Below are 21074 nucleotides of genomic sequence, written 5' to 3'. Positions count from 1 at the left end.
AGCTTGTCGGCGTCCTTAAGTTCCTGTGTCGCAAGGACCTTGTCTCTACTGGACTGACGAAGTTTGATGATCGACCTGAGAACTTTTGTGCTTGGAAGTTATCTTTCAAGGGCGTCATCAGAGATGTAGAGCTTTCTGCACAGGAAGAGCTCGACCTTCTTATCAAATGGCTTGGTTCTGAATCATCACGTCACGTTCGAAGGTTGAAATCTGTGCATGTCGATGACTTTTCAAAGGCTTAAATGTCGTGTGGAAACGGCTTGACAACACCTTCGGACGTCCCGAGGCAATTGAGGATGTGTTGCTGAAGAGGTTGGAAGACTTTCCAAAAATATACCGTACCGGGTTAATGCGAAGTTGCAAGAGCTCGCCGACCTCCTGCTGGAACTCGAGGCTGCAAAGACTGATCCGTACCTCGCCGGCCTTAGCTATTCGGATACTGCAAGAGGTGTAAACAAAATTGTTCGAAGTTACCATCCGGTCTTCAAGAGAATTGGATGTCAGTGGGAACAAACTACAAACAACACAACACTGCATTCCCACCTTTTGTGGTTTTCTCCAAATTTGTTCAAGATCAGGCAAGCATGAGAAATGATCCTAGTTTCATCTTGCAACCGCAAAATGTGTCGTCTTTGTTCACACAACAAAAAGAAGAAATTACAACCAAGACCCCGCGGCAAAAATCATCCTTATCAGCAAGGAAAACAAATGTGGATCCCACCTTCGAACACTTCCCAGAAACCACTCTAAAGGAGCTGCCTGTGCCGAAGAGCTTTGAAAAATGGTGCCCGCATCACAAGAGACCTCACCCCCTTGAAAGGTGTCGCGCTTTCCGAGAAATAGCATTGGAAGAGCAGATAACCTTCCTCAGAGCGCAGGGTATCTGCCTGCGATGTTGTTTATCCACAAACCACACGCAGTGGCAATGCAAGGTGGTCGTGAAGTGCCATGTATGCAGCAGTGGTGACTATGCTACAGCACTTCACCCATCATCTCCGCGCTCAGAGTCGCCGAAGCCTGTTGAACGTAATGACAACTCGGCACATCACTCGGAAGGAAGAGTCACATCTACGCGTACCGAGGTAGCAAATGCGAACGATAGCTACAGATCATGTGCTAAAATCTGCCTCATGGATGTGATTCATCTGTCTCAGCCTGAAATGACACTCAGAGCATACGCTATACTCGATGAGCAGAGCAACCGTTCGTTGGTTAGGCCAGGACTTCTCGACAAGTTCAGTGTGGAGGGGACACCCACCAGGTACGCACTACGTACTTGCTCCGGCAGCACTGAAGTTGTTGGAAGGATCGCTCACAACTTCTTCGTACGGAGCGTATCGGGTGATGTCAAGCTTTCCCTCCCACCTCTTCTCGAGTGCGGTGAGATTCTTGACCACAGGGAAGAAATTCCAACACCAGATGCGGCACGGAACTACCCTCATTTGTCAGCCATTGCAACTCACATTCCGCCTCTAGAGGAGGTGAGAATACTGCTTCTCCTTGGCCGAGACGTACTCAGAGTTCACAAAGTTCGCCAGACCATAAACGGGCCGCTTGACGCTCCGTACGCACAGAGGCTTGATCTCGGATGGGTCATTGTCGGAGACGCTTACGTCGGTCGTACACGCAAAACAGGCACTATAAATGTGTTTAAGACACACGTTCTCAACAACGGACGACCATCTCTCTTCAGCCCATGCACAAAACATTTCATCGTGAAGGAAGCGCCGGTTCTCTGCGCTACGGATAGACATCGGGCCCCGAATGATTTCTCATGAGTAACACCATCAGATGACACCCTAGCAGCTAATCTGTTCGAGACAACACGTGAAGACAATGAGCATGCCCTCTCCATAGAAGACAGGGCATTCCTCAAGATAATAGATAGGGAAATAAATCGAGACAAGTCAAACAACTGGGTCGCCCCTTTGCCTTTCCGCTCGCCGAGAGGTCAGCTTCCGTACAACAGAGACCAAGCTCTTTCTCGACTGTACTCGCTGCGACGCACGTTGCGAAAGAACCCGGAGACAAGAGAACGCTTCGTCAACTTCATGAAAGAGCTGTTCATCAAGGGTCATGCACAGGAAGCTCCACCACTCAATACGAAGAAACTCAAGAAGAAAGGATGCGCATCCACAACAACTGGAGGAATAGACACGGCCAATCTCTACAAACGACACTGGCATCAAGTTCAGAACATGGCTGATCAATTTTGGAAGCGCTGGCGCACAACGCACCTTGCTACTTTGCAACAATGCTGAAAATAACAAGGAATGGCCCAATCAAGCATTCTGCCGACTGATATCGGAAGTGGTGCACTTGTTTTCACCTTTATTCAATAGTGGCGTCTAACAACCGCAGACACCAGGCGGGGAGTGTTCTGTCCCCTCTTGAAGAGAGCGGCCATGTGCTGTGTTTGTCTTTGAAGTGCTGCCGAAAAAGTGTCCTTTCGCCACATATGTCCCGACTGGGGGGGTCCCTTCTTATCTCCAAACACTTCTTCCTTTGTTACCCACTTTAAACGTTCGACACGTGCGACCATCAGAGTGCAATTCGGCGTTGTCTTTGTCAGCTCATGGAGAGAGAGGAAACGCCACCGATGAAAGAAGAAATGCAAGGTAGCAGCAGTCTCACCCCACCAGCTCGAGCGACATCACTGCTTTTTTACGGGGACTAACTGAGTGCTTGTGAATGTTTTAATTGGAATGTAACCACCATTCCTGCTAATTAAAGTTAGTTTTGTTTAAGTGTTCATAAATGTTCGACCGTTAAATGGCTGGATAGCGGACGCTTTGACCCGTCAAATACAAGCTGCGAGACCAGCATACACGTGTTGCTTGATTGATATGGATTGTAAAATTTTCATGCAGACAATGACTCCATTGTCTTATTGCTACATTCTTGGCTGCTTTTCTCCTTCCCCTCTCTTCAGACCGCTGCCAAGGTAAATTGCTACACTTTCCCAGCCAGCCATGATTTTCCTTTCGCTGGTACAGTAGAAAATGTTTTCATTTTGTATGATGCCAACATTACCCAAATATATTTAGCTAGCTTAACTGTGTGATATTTTAGTGAACTTGGATTGTACTTTTTCTCACGCAGTACATTTTCTTCCAGTTTTTTTCTTTTTTTTAAAGAATGCATGAAGGAGTTTGCGCTGCAGTATGATATCAAATTTCCAATTAGATGTCTTATTTTGTACTGACATATCCAACACAGAACTAGAATGAACACAAAACGGCTTTTGTAAAGGCAGGAGTGGTTTGATGGCATGAGTAAATGAGGATGTGACAGGACAGACACTCTCAAGAGGTTGTCATTGGAAAGTTCACGAAATGATTTACTCATCCATGTTCATTTAAACATGCATGACTGATCGTGAGGAGCAGTTATCTGAGATAGCAGGTCTGAAGGTAAAGGTTATTACTAAAAACTGTTACACCAACCGTTCATAAAGCCTATTTATCAGTGAGCGGTACCGAGTGGACGTTGACGCACATGGTCAAGTTTGCGCTCGTCTGCCCAGTTTCGCTAATCTCCCTTGCCAGTCAGCCTTTGGACATGCTCATGACAGCCGAACTACAAAACAGAGATGCCGTGGTGGTACAATAATTACGGTGCTCGACTGCTAACTCAAGAGTTGTAGTTTCAACCCTGGCAGCTGCAGTCTCATTTCGATGTAGGTGAAATGCTAGCAGCACGTGTACTTAAATTTCTGTGCACGTTAAAGAACCCCAGGTAGTAAATTTTCCAGAGCCCTCCAGCACGGCGTGCCTCATAATTATATTGTGGTTTTAGCACATAAAAGCCCTGACATTATTAAAAACGATAGTCTTCCTTGGGAAACCTAAACGCAGAAATTTTGGTCTGTCTTTCTGTTTATCGGCACGTCATCCGATTCAGCCACCCGGCCAAAGTTGAACCACTTGCTTACCGCCCACCCATCTTGAACTTGTATGGCTGTTCATACTTGTGAACGTTGTCGATCAAAAAGTAAATATTACGCATATCTGAGGCACAACATCATTAGGTAAGTATTAGGTGGTGTGTTCCTTTAATAGAAAATACATAGATACGCAATTTTAAAGACCCTAGTTTCTTAAGCTGCGCTGAAAATGCGACTGCACTGAAACTTGTCTTCCTCCGTGCCCTGTGCGCAAGCTCATGTTATGTTTTGGTTTCGGTTCAGCATTGCATTGTACGAATGACAGGGGGCGCCGCTCTGGCATTCCTGTTTTACCCAGGCGACATGTAAATAAGAGAGTTTGTGGAGAGTACTCGTTGAGTGCGGACGTGTCTTCTCCTTCGGCGCATCGCGCAAAACAGCGTGTTCGGGCTGACCGGCGTCCCCACCGGTCGCGTTGGTCACCGCCGGTCTTCGCCTGCCGCTGCACCTGCACTACCAGCCCGCAACACAGCACTCATGTTTCCCGACGTATTGCCAGATGGCGTCCATATTGTCACGTGGTCGTGACGTCGACGAAGACAGCAGTCGGCGTTTGCAGGATGAAACTGTTTATTTGGCCGAACTTGTGGCCGGAAAATGAGAACTAGCAATACAGCAATACACGCTGTACAATGATAGCGGCGAACAGGGCGTCGTCCGTCGATCAACTGACAAGCGGTCAAGCGCGTCGGCTTTTATACAGGCGCTATGGAACTTTCCAGCAATATCGCTGGTGGCGGCGTTATCTCTCGACAAAGCTGGAACATTCGCGTGCGGCGCGCAATCTTAACAAAACGATCTACCAAAATCGTGAAGCTTCTCGAACACTGCTTCGGGGCCAGCGTCGAGCGTTGATAACCGTCCTTGCTGGTCAAACTCGAACACATCAAAATAAAAGAAGAAGCGGGCGTGGCATTGCCCCCCTCTGAAAGAGCATCGTCCCGATGCTTGCAACAGAACATGGAAAGGAAAAACAAGTGCATACACAAATAAATTACAATAACAAAGGAAAAAGTAGAGTCCCTAGGTTCGCTAACGCGCAAAAAACGGCATAAGGCGCACGACATGGACGACTTGAGGTCGTGCGCGGCGTCGCTGGGAGTTCGTAATGCCATCCGGGACGACCTCGTAGTCAAGAGCGCCGTGACGTCGAAGCACCTTGTATGGCCCGAAGTATCGCCGAAGAAGTTTTTCACTGAGCCCACGCCGGCGTATCGGCGTCCAGACCCACACACGGTCACCGGGTTGGTACTCCATGTGGCGTCGTCGAAGATTATAGTGACGGCTGTCGACCCTCTGCTGGTTCTTGATGCGCAGGCGGGCGAGCTGTCGAGCTTCTTCGGCGCGTTGCAAATAGGCGGCAACGTCGAGGTCGTCTTCGTCGGTGGCGGTTGGTAGCATTGCGTCGAGCGTCGTTGCCGGGCTCCTTCCGTAGACCAGCTTGTACGGCGTCATTTGCGTCGTTTCTTGCATGGCCGTGTTGTATGCGAAGGTCACATACGGAAGGATGGCATCCCACGTCTTGTGTTCGACGTCGACATACATAGCCAGCATGTCGGCGATGGTCTTGTTTAGCCGCTCGGTGAGGCCATTGGTCTGTGGGTGGTACGCTGTGGTCCGGCGGTGGCTTGTTTGGCTGTATCTCAGTATTGCCTGAGTTAGGTCAGCAGTAAACGCCGTACCTCTGTCGGTGATGAGGACCTCTGGGGCGCCATGACGCAGGAGGATGTTCTCAACGAAGAACTTCGCTACCTCGGCGGCACTGCCTCTGGGTAGGGCCCTTGTCTCGGCGTAGCGGGTGAGGTAGTCGGTAGCTACGACGATCCATTTGTTTCCGGTACTGGACGTCGGGAACGGCCCCAGTAAGTCCATCCCAATTTGCTGGAACGGCCGTCGATGTGGCTCGATAGTCTGCAGAAGTCCGGCTGGCCTAGTCGGCGGTGTCTTGCGTCGCTGACAGTCCCGGCAGGTCTTGACGTAGCGAGTTACGTCGGCGACAAGGCGCGGCCAGTAGTACTTTTCCTGTATTCTTGCGAGCGTGCGAGCAACACCCAGGTGTCCAGACGTCGGGTCGTCATGCAGAGCCTGGAGGACCTCTGGTCGCAATGTCGAGGGCACTACGAGAAGGGAATCGGCTCGAAGCGGCGAGAAGTTCTTCTTAAGGAGAACACCGTTGCGCAAGAAAAACGACGTCAGTCCTCGCGTGAATACCTTGGGAACAACGGTGGTCCTGCCCTCGAGGTATTCCACAAGGCCCCTGAGTTCTGGGTCCGCTCGCTGTCGTTCGGCGAAGTCTTCGGCACTTATGGTTCCCAAGAAGCAGTCATCCTCCATGTCGTCCTGCGGCGGTGGGTCGACGGGGGCGCGGGACAGGCAGTCAGCGTCGGAGTGTTTTCTTCCGGACTTGTAAACGACGGTTATGTCAAATTCTTGAAGTCGTAGGCTCCACCGTGCGAGGCGACCTGAAGGGTCCTTCAAGTTAGCTAGCCAACACAAGGCGTGGTGGTCGCTCACAACTTTGAAGGGACGGCCGTAGAGGTAGGGGCGAAACTTCGATGTAGCCCAGATGATGGCCAGGCACTCCTTTTCTATTGTGGAGTAGTTGATTTCTGCCTTTGATAGCGACCGGCTAGCATAACTGATGACCCTTTCGAATCCGTCAGTCTTTTGCACAAGGACGGCGCCGAGTCCTACGCTGCTTGCATCGGTGTGGATTTCCGTATCGGCGTATTCGTCGAAATGCGCAAGTATGGGAGGCGTCTGCAGGCGTCGTTTCAGTTCTTGAAATGCTTGAACTTGCGACGTTTCCCACCTGAATTCGACGTCGGCCTTCGTGAGTTGCGTCAGTGGCTCGGCGATCCGTGAAAATTCCTTGACGAAACGTCTGTAATAGGCGCACAAGCCGAGAAAACGGCGTACGGCCTTCTTGTCGGTGGGCGTCGGGAAGTCAGCGATGGCAGCTGTGTTCCGCGGGTCCGGGCGAACACCATCCTTGCTGATCACGTGACCCAAGAACAAGAGCTCCTCGTACGCGAAGCGGCACCTTTCAGGCTTCAAGGTGAGTCCGGAGGTCTTGATTGCTTGAAGTACAACTTCAAGGCGCCGAAGGTGTTCGTCGAAGTTTGAGGAAAACACAACGACGTCGTCCAAGTACACGAGACACGTCTGCCACTTCAAGCCGGCCAGTACTGTATCCATAACCCGTTGAAAAGTCGCAGGTGCCGAGCAAAGACCAAAGGGCATGACCTTGAACTCGAACAGGCCGTCTGGTGTTATAAAAGCAGCCTTTTCTCGGTCTCTCTCGTCAACTTCTATTTGCCAGTAACCGGTCTTCAGGTCCATCGACGAAAGGTACTTTGCGTTGTGTAATCGATCCAGGGTGTCGTCTATCCGGGGAAGGGGATACACGTCCTTCTTCGTGACTTTGTTCAGGCGACGATAATCGACGCAAAAACGTAGAGTCCCATCCTTCTTCTTCACTAGCACTCTTCGACGGCTGGATGATGTCGTCGCGTAGCATTTCGTCGGCCTGTTTCTTAACAGCCTCGCGTTCTCGCGTCGAAACTCGGTACGGGCTCTGTCGGATTGGTCGGGCACCTTCTTCTGTTATGATGCGATGTTTCGCGACTGGGGTCTGTCGAATTCTTGACGACGACGAAAAGCAGTCCTTGAATTGCAGGAGCAGGGCTTGAAGCTGGTCTTGCTTGTGCTTCGGGAGGCTCGGGTTGACGTCGAAATCTGTTTGGGGATCTCGATCCTTCGAAGCAGGTTCAGTAGCATCGAAGAAGGCGAAAGCATTGCTGGCCTCTACGAATTCGTCGATGTAGGCGACCGTCGTACCAATGTTTAGGTGCCTATATTCGTGGCTGAAGTTTGTCAGCACTACCTTTCCTTTGCCATCGCGCAGCTTGGCTATGCCTCTTGCGACGCAAATCTGACGGTTCAGAAGCAGGTGCTGATCGCCCTCGACGACGCCTTCCAGGTCTGCTGATTTCTGAGTGCCGACGGATATGATGACGCTGGAGAGAGGGGGAATGGTGACCTGGTCTTCCAGAACATTCCAGGCGTGTTTTTCTGGTGGCGTGTACGGCGGTAGTGCATTTTCTGTGGATAGTGTTATCGACTTGGATCTCAGATCGATGACTGCACCATGAAGGCTTAAGAAGTCCATACCAAGAATGACCTCTCTCGAGCAACGCTGCAGGACTACGAAGTTCGCGGGATAAATCCGGTTGTTAATGGTGAGTCTCGCTGTGCAGATTCCCTCTGGTGTTACTAGATGACCTCCAGCTGTCCGTATTTCGGGGCCTTCCCAGGCTGTCCTAACTTTCTTCAGCTTCGCCGCGAACGGTCCACTGATGACAGAATAGTCGGCTCCGGTGTCGACGAGAGCTGTGACGTTGTGGCCGTCGATAAGGACGTCGAGGTCGCTAGTTCGTCGTCTTGCATTGCAGTTAGGTCGTGGCGTCGGGTCACGGCTACGTCGGTTTGTTCCGCTGCTTCCCCGTTGCGTTGTCAGGTCCACTTCGGTCCGCGAGACTTCGTCGTCAGGGCTCTGTCTGGTTCGCGTCGGGTATTCAAGGTTTCGTCGTGGCGTCGTCGTCGGCGGCGGAGCATCTTCGATGTTTCGTCGTACACCAACCGTACCTCCATCGGTTGCTGCCCTTAGTTTTCCGGATACGGGCTAGGCGACCGGCCCCGGAAGGGGCCAGTGTACTGGCGGCGTTGGGGAGAGGCGTAGCGGCCTGGCGACGGCGATCGGGAAGGTCCTCGGGGGGTCCACTGCGCTCCTGCCAGATAGTCGGCGATGTCACGTGGTCGTTCACCCTGCTGTGGACGCGGTGCGTCGATGGCGAACCCGCGCAGTCCCATCCGTCGATACTGGCAGCGGCGGTAGGTGTGGCCAGCTTCTCCGCAGTGGTAGCAGAGTGGACGATGGTCGGGGGCGCGCCAAACGTCGGTCTTCCTCGGCGTGTATCGCTGACCGGCTGGCGGGCGGTATGACGTCGGTGGTGGCGGCGGTGGTGCCTGGCGGCGGAACTGCTGGGGCGGCGCGGCGTCTTGACGTGGGCGAGGAGGGGGGGCGTTGCGTCGGGCTGCAGCAGCATAGCTCATTGCTTGCAGCTGCGGCGGTGCCGGTTGAGGAACACCCAGTGATTGTTGGATTTCCTCGCGTACAACGTCCGCAATCGACGTCACTTCGGGCTGTGCAAAAGGTGCGAGCTTGCGCAGCTCCTCTCGCACGATGGCCCGGATCGTTTCGCGCAAGTCGTCGGAGCCGAGGGCATGAGCTCCTGCGCTGTCTTGGAATGCGCGGCGATTGTACTGCCGAGTGCGCATCTCGAGCGTCTTCTCGATTGTTGTTGCCTCCCCGAGGAATTCTTGGATGGTCTTGGGTGGGTTTCTGATTAGTCCCGCGAACAGCTCCTGCTTGATTCCTCGCATGAGGAAGCGAACTTTCTTCTCCTCGGGCATCTCAGGGTCTGCGTGGCGGAACAGTCTCGTCATTTCTTCTGTGAAGAGTGCCACGTTTTCGTTTGGCAGCTGCACGCGGGTTTCGAGCAGAGCCTCGGCCCTCTCCTTGCGGACAACGCTGGTGAATGTTGCCAGGAACCTGCTGCGAAAAACGTCCCATGTTGTCAGGGTTCGCTCTTGGTTCTCGAACCATGTTTTAGCTGCGTCCTCCAAGGCGAAGAAGACAAGCTGTAGCTTGTCTTCACTGGTCCAGGAATTGAAAAGGGCGACTCGGTCGTAGGCTTCGAGCCAGCTTTCCGGGTCTTAGAACGACGATCCGCGGAAGGTTGGCGGCTCCTTGGGCTGGCGAAAAAGGATTGGCGCAGGCTGCACGTGGTCGGTCATCGTCGCTGTGGTCGATGTTGAGATCTGCGGCTGCCTGGGTTTTTCGGGAAGGAGCCCGTGCTCTGGCTGCAGTCCCTTCTGTCTGCGGCTTGTTCGACGATCCGGGACTTCCTTGCCGTCGTCCTCGTCGCGGCTTGGGCTTGGGTCAGCGCTCCGCGGGGCGTCCGGATCATGAAGCAGCACCTCCACCAGATGTCACGTGGTCGTGACGTCGACGAAGACAGCAGTCGGCGTTTGCAGGATGAAACTGTTTATTTGGCCGAACTTGTGGCTGGAAAATGAGAACTAGCAATACAGCAATACACGCTGTACAATGATAGCGGCGAACAGGGCGTCGTCCGTCGATCAACTGACAAGCGGTCAAGCGCGTCGGCTTTTATACAGGCGCTATGGAACTTTCCAGCAATATCGCTGGTGGCGGCGTTATCTCTCGACAAAGCTGGAACATTCGAGTGCGGCGCGCAATCTTAACAAAACGATCTCCCAAAATCGTGAAGCTTCTCGAACACTGCTTCGGGGACAGCGTCGAGCGTTGATAACTGTCCTTGCTGGTCAAACTCGAACACATCAAAATAAAAGAAGAAGCGGGCGTGGCAATATCTCACGCAGCGCCTCTTCTATCGTCTTTAGACGACATTTGCAGCGAAGCACGCAGACACGCTGCCAGTTTTTATTATTAGTAGTAGTACCACAAATTTGTTCTTCTTACATTTTTAAAAACATCCCCCCACCTGCCCAATTATCGTATTGGCTTAGAAACCTAAGCTGGCTGAGCAGCTCACTTGGATGCTGAGTCTGTGCTTGATCCTGTATGCATTACACTTCCCTTACAAAGAATGTCATTTTGTATTCATACCACCAAACCACTTACACTTTCACAATATGTTGTAGTTACTGGACAAGCAAACGACTTTCTTGAAAAAAAAACAGCTAGTTTTGTGTTCGATATCGGTGCCGTTGGGTCATCAGGAGCTCTTCTTTTGAAGACCTGTCGACATAAGCATCAGTCATGTGATGGCCTTGTGAGCTGCTTTGTTGGCGAATACTTTGTCTCACTGAGACATTGCAGTGTTCAGTGACATCCTGGAGGAGGAGTAGGACATAGGCTGCAATAAGAAAAGGGCATTGTCGTGGTTAGGAAACCTGCTAGCTTTGCTCTTGTTTAAAATATTACACAGGGCATCTGAATGTGAACAGAAATTTCTACTTAGTACCAACGTGCAACCAGTGACAATTTGAAATTATAGAGAAAATACCCTAAAGAAGGAATGTGACGTCCAGTTTAATTTATCTCACTCATTTCTCATTGCAACACCAGGTGCCCACCTTTATTGGGCTTCGAATGCTATTCTGTTGAAAAGGTACGACTACAACTTAGCCTGTGTTTATGAGCCATTTGCCAGCTTCCTAGTGCTTAGTTTATGCTATCAGACCATTGAAAAGACTGGGCAGGGATAAAGCGAGAGCAGAAAACACTTGATACACTTGTCATTTCTGGCGAGCAGTATGGGCTATATATTTATCTTCTCACTAATTTATTTGTTTATTTACAAGATACCTGCATTGCCTCAAAGGCGTTATCGCAGGGGAGACATCTGTAGGATCATATGTTACATGTTTTACAGTGAAAAGCAACAAAAATATATGAAACAAGGTTAACATCAAGATACACAAGGTGAAAGGACAATAGGTTAGCATGTTCAAAGGTAACAGAAAGTTGAAACAAAAAAACTAGCAGAATTATACATTATTGTCAACACAATCGGGAATAAAAATTATGATTATCAGGTACAGAAACGTAGTATTCCGGTAACAGGTTCCAATCTCGTACAGTTTGTGGAAAAAAAGACCTGGAAAAACTATTTGTGTTGCAACTTTATGCGTGTACTTTCTTGGAGTGGTCGTGCCTAGTTGAGACGTAGGATGTTAGTGACAATAACAGATGTTGGTGACATTAGTCAACATTCCCAGGATTTGGGGACATTTTTGCGTAGCGCCATCTCTTGGCGGTAGCAATGGCGTCCTGCCATAATTGAATGGGACATGGGCGGAAAAAATCATCTCTTTAAAAAAGCAAGCAATCAAAAACGACTCGACGTTTCATACAGTAGAGACCTACTGGAACGTTTTGGTAAAATTGCAGTAGTATTGCACTGCAAAGTGTGTGGGACCAGGAGAATTGAACACCGCCCATTGTAAACACATGGGGCCCTATTGTCAAATTTTAAACACTCCGGGAAGCCACGCGGTTTGTGGTGCGACACTGTAGTTTTAACAAACTGTTCAAATAAGTCTCTGCAGTATAAAACCGGTAGTCGTTTTTGACAACAATTTTTTTTCGTGAGATAGAATTTTTTTCGCCTATTTCCCATTCAGTTACGGCAGGCCGTCACAGTCACGGACGAGAGATGGCGGTACGTGCATATGTCCCCAAATCCTGTTCATGCTAGAAAAGAACTTAATACCATGCGTACCAAAGGTGGGTGCTGTTTTGACTGGAAAAGCAGCGAAGTGACCCTTCCTTGCCTTCGACATTTTCACTTTCCACCTTTTTTGTCCTCCTTGTGTTCTCGCTTGCTCCCTTGAGGCATTTTCATTAAAATGGAGTACAGCCAGCTGTGTCCTTGAAAATGAGATGTGCATTGAAAACATTTTTTTTACCCGCACTTGTGTTGATTGATTCACTGTTGATGGTTGCAGTGGGTGATCAATATGTACGTACATTTTGCATTATCATAATAAAGGACAATTGTGGTCCTTTTAGTACTTCACAACCTTTGCAACATCATGCATTCTTCATGCATGCCCTGAAATAACAGTGATACGCATGCAAATTGAACATCACATCGTTACCAATGACAGGACTAAAAGGTCAGTGACACGGAGAGTTCTGGAAATGAAAACAAAGCATTGGCATGTGATCATTTCACATTTACTTGTTGGACAGGCAAAAAGCTAAATTTGATAGTTTTCTTGAAACCCAGAGTGCCTCAGAAATGTGGTTGTTAAAACGAATTGACACTCTGTGTTGGATGCATCAGGACAGAGGAGAAAGGGGGCAGTGCGTATACTCTCATATTCGGTTCGTGCAGACGTACAATTAATAAAAAACATTGTGTCTATTTGATGACAATTTATTACTAATTTGAAGATATGCAATTAATTAGGAACATACTAAAGTAGATTGTGCTCAGCTTCTAGTTACATGGACGAATGTTGCGGTTAGTGCAACTGAAAGATGGCTTGCAAAATTAATTTAGCAAAATATGCTCGTGCATTTCACAATTTGCCTACACTTATTACACTTGTACATGCCAAAAAATATTTCATATAATTTTTGCAGCTGACCGTGCTTGCATTCCGTCTTCAGAATATGCCACCGATTTCGGAGCAAACCGGATGAGGATGTTGTTAAAGGACTCCAGCGATGACATTTGGGCTCTGGGAGACAAGTGGCGAAGGTCAGCGAAAAGCCTACGGTTCTCCAGGATGCCCCGCAATTTTTTGAAGGCCTGCGAGTCTTTCAACGTGAAAGCAGTACAACCGTGGTAAGTGTGCAACGCACTGTGTAAGAGAGCTCACAAATTTTTAAAAGGATAAACATCACTGCCCGTGCTCAAAGCACAATATAAATTTTTTGTTAGTCTATGGAAAAATGTTCCATTGAGTTTGCTGCATCAACAGCTTGTGTTGGTACAAGTAGTTGCACCATACCACTGTTAGCTAAGGATCTTCATGGCTCCTTTCACCGTAATAACAATATGCGACTAAAGCTGGAGTTTTAACATCAATTTCGCTTTGCAGTTCAGCTCTGGAGATAGTTGCCGGTCACAAGTGGCAGGATAGAATGCAGAAAAATGAGTAAAACAGTGCAATATGAAGAAGTGGCTATACATAAAAGGACACACCTCTTGACATCCAGTCTCTGTCTTCAAGTGGTCCGTGGAGACATTCTGTATAGGGGCTTTCATGCCCATGGTGAATGTTGCCGAGGAGATTCACTGAGCTCCTCCACATGCTCAGTGTCAGCTCTTCATCACCCTGGCCCATTGCAGCTACCCAATACAGATGATTTGTGATGCTCTGAATCCAGGGCTTTATGGACTCGCATCCTTTACTTTTGGCTGCCACTTTGAGCTTCTTTTTCACTCCTAAAAGAGGTTTAATCATTGTAATGCATTCAGGTAAATGAACATGCCATAGATGAAGTGAATCACAACGGAGTGTCTATAAGCTTACACTAAAGGCAGTGTGAGCTATGGCATTACTGGACACTCTTACTAAAAATCCTCTAGCTCTCAGTATTCTCCTTATATTGTTTAAGATTTAGGAAATATATACCACACTTGATGCTGTAAGGAGAAGGGATATGTGTTCTGAAGGAGCGTGCGGTGGGGGGCTAGTTGGTAAGACATGGTAAAAAACGTAAAATTATGCTTGGGAACAAGACACAGGAAAGAAATGGACAGGACGAGCGCGGACTAATAACCAATTCATTGGAGTGACACCTCTTTTTGACAACAGCAACGCGCATACGCAACAGTCATTCGTAGTCGTATATTCTAAGATATTTTTTCAACAGCCAAGAAAGTCAAGTTTATTTTTGTGCTGGCCTTGTTAACACACTTATCAGGCCCATATCTTATCGTACGCAAGGCGTCAATGATTTCACTGCCTTTTTGCCTTTTCCCTGGTTGATAATCTTGCCATGCCTGAAAAGTGGCATGCTTTTTCCCTTATTTTTCGTTTCACACAATTGGCAATGTCTTAGCAGGTGCATTGCACTCTGGTAACTAAGAGTTACTGTGCTCTTGAAAGAAGACTTATTATTGCACCATCCAGTATGTCAAAAAAAATTAAACCATGGCTGAGCGGAACCTCGCAGACAATATCGGTTTTACAGGGTGCATACTTTAGTTATGTGAGCGATTCCAGTCTGCTTTCTTTCAATTCGAAAGTCTTTGTTGTTGTTTGTTAGTGAGCAAAGATGTTAGTGAGCAACTTACATCGCACAGAAAAGTGATCATTTAAAATTTCATTCCCAGTTTCTTAGGCTGTGCGAGAACTTGTGCACACAAGAAAGAATCTTAAACTTCCACCTCTCGCTTTCCACGAGCTCTTGTTTTTTTGCATTGATGCTAAGGGTCCTCAACGATTCCATGACAGCCATGAGAAGAGCGAGAGGAAACATGGCAAAGCGAAGCCTGTCTAGTTGACTGGTAAAACTAAACTGCACCATGTACGTACGGGAGTTGAGAAGGGAGGATCTCACACACAAGGATGCGACGCCACCCTTGAAAAGCTTGGAGAGGCATGAAAAGGGCTGCAAAAGAGCCTGTTGCAACTTCCAAGAAAGAAGTTGCGGCATTCTCGAGCGGTGCCACTCCTTGAGACACGTTCTGCCTTACCTGTTTGACCAGCAGGTCAAGGATGAGTTTTCTGCCTCATTAAAGTCTTCGAGTTCTGTACCGAAGGCGTTTGTCTCTTCAGAGCCTTTTCTGATCGAAAAAGAATTGCAGCTCTAAAAACTGTAAACAGGAGCTTTCAGGGTGTTCATAGTGTGACGCAACGGTTAGCGCGACCTTTATTAGGCCCCGAAGGCACGGTGAAGCGACCACACTCGAGGCACAGATCACAATCAAGCCGAGTTCCCACTACAGATGAAGACGACGAACACCCATGATGATGGCCATGTACGAGGAGGGTAGATGTGTCTAATGAATGCCCACACTAACTTCCCCCCCCCCCCCCCACGCGAGAGCGGTCATCCTGACCGCGGGTTAAAGCGAAGAACGCCTTGCGAAAGGCTTCATGCGTGATACGTGGACTATCTCTGCAGCCCGGCAGCGGCGGCCCGCTGGGAGAACAACGGGTGCCACGCGATAGTTGACGGGAGACGTTTGCTCCAAGACCGTGTAGGGGCCAATAAAGCGTAGTTGAAATTTGTCGCACAAGCCAGGAGTTCGAATGGGTGTAAGAAGCAGCACTTCATCGCCAGGGCTGAAGGACACGGCGCGATGAGAGGCATCATAGTCAAGCTTACTGTCCTGTTGCCTTGCTTCAGTGTTGACGCGAGCCAGCTGGCGGCAATGAAGCAGCCGGGACACATATTCTTCACTGGTGGATGGAGATGGTTTAACAGGCGCAGAGAAGAAGGAAACGTCGAGGAAAGATGAGGGCAAACGACCATGGACTAGATAGAATGGCGAGTAACCTGCTGTGCGCTGTACGGAGGTATTGTACGCGAAAGTCACGAATGGCAAAATTGCGTCCCAGGTTCTGTGATCCGGTTGGATATACATGGCTATCATGTCTGACAGCGTACGATGAAAGCGTTCAGTCAGCCCGTTCGTTTGAGGATGGTAACTGGAGCTTGTTTTGTGGGTGGTGCCGGATACCTTGTCTGGATCAGGACGAATGCCGTCCTTGCTTACCGTCCTTGCCGTCCTTGTAAAATTCAAATTGGACCCTGTCGATTTGAAAGACTAGAAAACTTCACTGGTAACCACTTCTAGGTTATCTCATCTGGGTTAATATTTAAAACAATAGGAAAGTAATCAACCTACCCAAATGCAAGCATAATTCGTTCATCAGTAAGGATACGTAAGAGCAACACGTCAACCTCGGCTAAACGGATCTCACTGAGAACAGGTGCGATGCTCGAACGTATACATGTGCCACATTGTTGGACACAGACTTTTACCTGAAAGCCTACATGTGACCCATCTCTGCTAACTAACGAACAATCAAAACTAAAACAAAGCAAGCCATGGAATCCTTCACAGAATTGAGTATGTGCCTTGTGAAATGGATAATAATATAATATCTGGTGTTTAACGTCCCAAAACCACGATGCGTGAAATGGATGTTGTCTATGAGATTTCGCTCAGCCGCAGTTTAGTATATGTTGGGCAGCCAGGACGCTGAAAAAGCACTGTAACTCTTTCAGTCCCCACAGTGCAATGCACTTGCCTAGACATTGCCAGTTGTGTGAAATAAAACAAAATGAAAAATGCAAGCCACTTTTCAGGCGCACCGAAATTATCGACTGTGCAAAAGGCAAAAAGCCGCATGAAATCATGTTGTATGTCTTGCATATAATGAGAGATGGGACTGATAAGTGTGTTTGTTTGGCATCTTTACAGCTAGCTGTACAAAAAAGAGCTTGACTTTCTTGGTGGTTGTTACAATGTTATCTTAGGATGTACGGCTATGAACGACTGTTTCGCATGCGATTTGCTGTTGTGAAAAAGAAGTGTCGCTCAAATAAATCGGTTGTTAGTTAGTCTGCACTCATCCTTTCCAGTTCTTTCCTGTGTCTTGTTCCTAGGCGTAGTTTTATGTTCTTGATCTGGATGTCAGTTTTTATGCAAAAATTTTATGGTTTTACCTCAATTCTATGCACATGCTATCTAGGAAATGTCAGGTTTGTATTGAGTCATTTTGCTTAGGCTTTCTGGTGCTGAGCATGATATCATGATGAAACATGAAAGCACACGAAAACAAGGACTGCACTCATTAGTAATGTGTGCCATCTTTACTTGAGACATCTGCTGCCTTATTCCATTATAAATGGAATAAGGCAGTAGTTGTTGGAATGAAGTATGTTAGCCCATCAGTATGCCTAATCAAGGTGCAATTGAGTTACTGCAGCAGAGCCCACACAACAAGAAGCCACTGCATGATATCCTCCTTGAAAAAATGAAACAGTCAGCATTAAAGATTCGTTTAACCAGCAAACAAAGCCCATGTAAATATGTTGTCACCTATGAAAGAGAAAATTGGCATACAGCCATTTGAAGCACAAAGCTACCCGGTGATCCCTACGAATTTATGAGAAAGAAAAGCTTCCGGGTTTATGAATAATTCCTCCTGTTCTGGGGTTCAAACAAAGGTCCGACCCCTTTAAGAAAGGCAGTTGATGTACCGAACGAGAAACTGTAAGGCTTGTAGTTGGAAGCGCGATCGTGAATTGACAACTGAATTGGAAAAATCAGTTCCATGAAACCCCGCACAATGTGGGAGAGGTTTCGAAGAGAAATTGCTATCCAGCAACTACAAAGCATTGCTCCCTAGTAGTGTGTGTGAATTTCCTTGAACTTTTGTGGTAGCATTTGGTGGATGCCAGTGTTGTCACCTATTTCTTGGGTTTATTCAAGAAAGACATATTTCTGCTATTTCAACAACTAAATGTGGCTGCGAATGAAGGGTCATGTTTAGTTGTAGTGGCATTAGTAAGATAGTCATGTTGTAATTGCTGTGATGCAATACATATAGACAGTTGAATATCAAAAGCCTGCACAACTGTTTCAAAGAGGAGTGTAGCCAGAAATTTTTTCGAGCATAGGGGTGGGGAGCCTATGCTTTATGTATGGTCGTGCATGTGTTTTGTGTGTATTTATGCACATGAAAAATTGAAAAACTCTTAGGGGGTGGGCGAGTTGAACCCCCCTCTGGTTGTGCCAATGGTTCCTAAGGAAGAAGCGCTTTACACACCTTTATTTATGTGCCAGACATCGAAGTAACGTGGCATGCCAGGCTTTTTTATGCAGCAGTAAGTCCGGATGGCTGGGTAGCGGTCTGTTGAAAATACGTAGAGAAGCGTGAAAGTTTAAAGTGAGCGATTCGTTGGGCAAGTTGGTGATCCATAATGTTACTAACAGCGCAAAAAAGACGAGGGACCAGGAAGAATCACAGACAAAGTGAACATGAATTCATATACATAAATACTCTGAAAACACCGTAAGGTGAAATAATACATGTGCCACACGGACAGCTTTAACTCTTGTTATGCTTAACTGCAGTTTACAGGATTAACCACTGTTAACCCGGATGCGTTTTGTCGCGGTTACACAGGCTTAGCTCAGTTGAGCAAGACGATGAAACCACAAGCTGATCATATGCTCAGCAAGAAGTGTGGGTACACTTTTGGAGAGTTTTGTGGTACAACACAGCCATTCTACACCTCCGCGGTGGTGTATTGAATCGTTCCACCTAACGACTACATAATTCAGTGCTTGTAGCTCTATGATGCGGCTAGACACGAACAACGCGAAAAGTAATTCCCCTCAAGAAAAGTGTTACGGCAGGGCTGCATTCTCTCGCTAAGCCCACGAGGGTGGAATAATCACTTCTGCTGGTCGTTCTACGATGAACCTTGCTTTCTACAAGTTGTGCTTGACTGTTCGCCAACTCGAGTTGCGTTCCATGAAAATCCTCAAACAATGCGAATATGCCAATTAACTTCCGGTTCAAGGCTGGTGCGCAGCATGCTTGCCATCTTGTTAGCTTCTCGGTTTGTGAAAGCGCACCATTCTTGCCTAGCTCGGTTTGCGATAACCATGGTTAGGATACTAACTGCGATTACGCCTGCCGTGTAACTACCCCTAACTGTGGTTAGCCGTAACCTTAGTCAGCAAAGCCACGGTTAAGGCTGTCCGTGTGACATGGGGTATAAGTGAAACAACGTGGCGGTTGTGGGAACCACCAGTGCATGTTTATAGCATCATTAAAGGTGGTTATGAAAGAAGCTAAGCAAAGTTACTATCACTGTCTAAAGAAAACTATTACTTCCTGCAGAAAATTTTAACTCACCTGTTGTTAGGGACCGCACGGTAACGCCATAATGTTCCAGCTTTTCGAGGCACCATGCCAGACCTTCCTTTTCCATTGCAAAGTGCTTGGTACCGCTGATGACTGCATGAAATTAATTATAGTTACAGTGGGGTATATCTAGCTTCTTTTACTTGCTCACCTCTCCTACCCTTATTTGCTCATAATGCAGGATTTGGCCGACCTCCGTCGCCAGGGCTGTATGCGTGCAATACTTTGCACTGTACCCTGGCGAGTCGCACCGGCCACCTCCTGCAATCTCTACACCATCCTCAGGCAGGTCCTTCAGCAGCTGGTTTTGGCGCGTCTGGAAAAGCTGGACACAGGAGTAAATTCATTAGTGTGAGACCATGAATAATCATAGACCTCGTAGGAGATGGCATGGAAGCTACCCCTATACAAGTAACAGTCAATATATGTACTGCATCATCATGATTATATTTTATGTTATTTCACGTCTGACAGTTCTATCAGACTTCAGAAATTTTTAATTGCTGATGCTATAACCACGCATTTTTTTTTAGATTCAATTACTGAGATCTCTTGTCGTACTTATTTACAGCGCGTAATCTTTATTGTTTCCCACTTTATGGTGGAGGGTGCTTAAATGTGGTCAATGCCCACATTCCATTTTGGCAGTACTATTGATATGTTTTATTAAAAGTTGGGATGTAGAAAAAACACACAAGCAAATACAGAGGAAAATTTAAGCTGCTCTGCTTGAGGCATTTATGTGATATTACAGCTTTGTAAACATTTTAATATACCAGAAGGCTGATGCACAGTTTATTTTTTGCAGAATACCTCTTCTTCTGAGGTCAAGTTCACCATTAGTGTGACATCACATATGTTTTATGGTGTACCTTGTTCCTTAGTCTGTATAAGAGATTATGTTATTGGTTGATAACCTGTGTGTCTGCAAATTTGTTGAAATTGTGCTGTATATAAAGTTCTTTATTACCACAGTCTGTGTCAGTGTAGGACATATTTTGTTTGTGTATTTACTCATTACCTCATCTTCTGTGACATTGTGACTAGGTGAGCTAGTTGGCACATCATTTGGAAGCAAACAGCACTAGAACATGACTCAGCTTGAAAACACAAGACTGCTTAAACAACTTTCTATGACACCTTGATTATTGCTACTGCCTTATTAACGAAAGGGCCTTATGACATGATTTTACTGCAAGCCAATTTGCTTCAATGGATTGTTTTTATGGTCCTAAAGTTACTACAAAATTTATAATTGGTGTGGGTAAAATATCATTCACTCTCAAAATTTCTAAGAAACGGAGAAGAGTGACATTGCAGTTGCCGTTCCTGCGGTTCACTTGCTCAGTGATGCAACATATTGAATTTTAAAGAACATTTAGTGTGTGCTGTTACATCGACGTGAGCTCACTGCTTGAAACACTTTGTTTCACACATATAAGTGTTTCTGAATGCTAATCTCTCAAGGTTAAGGGGGGAGGCTACCTTCGAATACCAACTTTTCAAGGTTAAGTTAAGCTGCACGCTAAAGTTCGGAGCTATAGTTTGGGGTGGTTGGTTCGTATTGAAGTTAAACGGAGCATCAGTCCACAGGGTGGGGAAGTAAAAATGCCTTGTCATTTTTGTTTTTCCATTTCATAGTGCCAGTATTGAAAGCATTTTATCA

The 21074-nt window shown here is 47.4% G+C and overlaps 1 protein-coding gene across 1 annotated transcript; it reads right to left on the bottom strand.

Annotated features, from left to right (window-relative positions):
- Window positions 1-10432: 10432 nt before the first annotated feature.
- On the bottom strand, window positions 10433-19475 carry LOC119406041 (uncharacterized). The gene is made up of 6 exons (XM_037672890.2): window positions 19400-19475; window positions 18302-18385; window positions 13714-13956; window positions 13154-13325; window positions 12280-12428; window positions 10433-10911 (listed from the first exon to the last, which is right to left on the bottom strand). The coding sequence occupies exons 1-6, from the start codon at window positions 19473-19475 to the stop codon at window positions 10736-10738; spliced, it is 900 nt and encodes a 299-aa protein (XP_037528818.2). The 3' UTR covers window positions 10433-10735.
- Between the last annotated feature and the right edge of the window lie 1599 nt (window positions 19476-21074).

The sequence above is a fragment of the Rhipicephalus sanguineus genome, chromosome 9 (assembly GCF_013339695.2).
Source record: "Rhipicephalus sanguineus isolate Rsan-2018 chromosome 9, BIME_Rsan_1.4, whole genome shotgun sequence".
NCBI classification, from domain to species: Eukaryota; Metazoa; Arthropoda; class Arachnida; order Ixodida; family Ixodidae; genus Rhipicephalus; species Rhipicephalus sanguineus.
The sequence above is the reverse complement of the archived record's forward strand: the minus strand, read 5'-3'. Positions and strand labels throughout refer to the sequence as shown.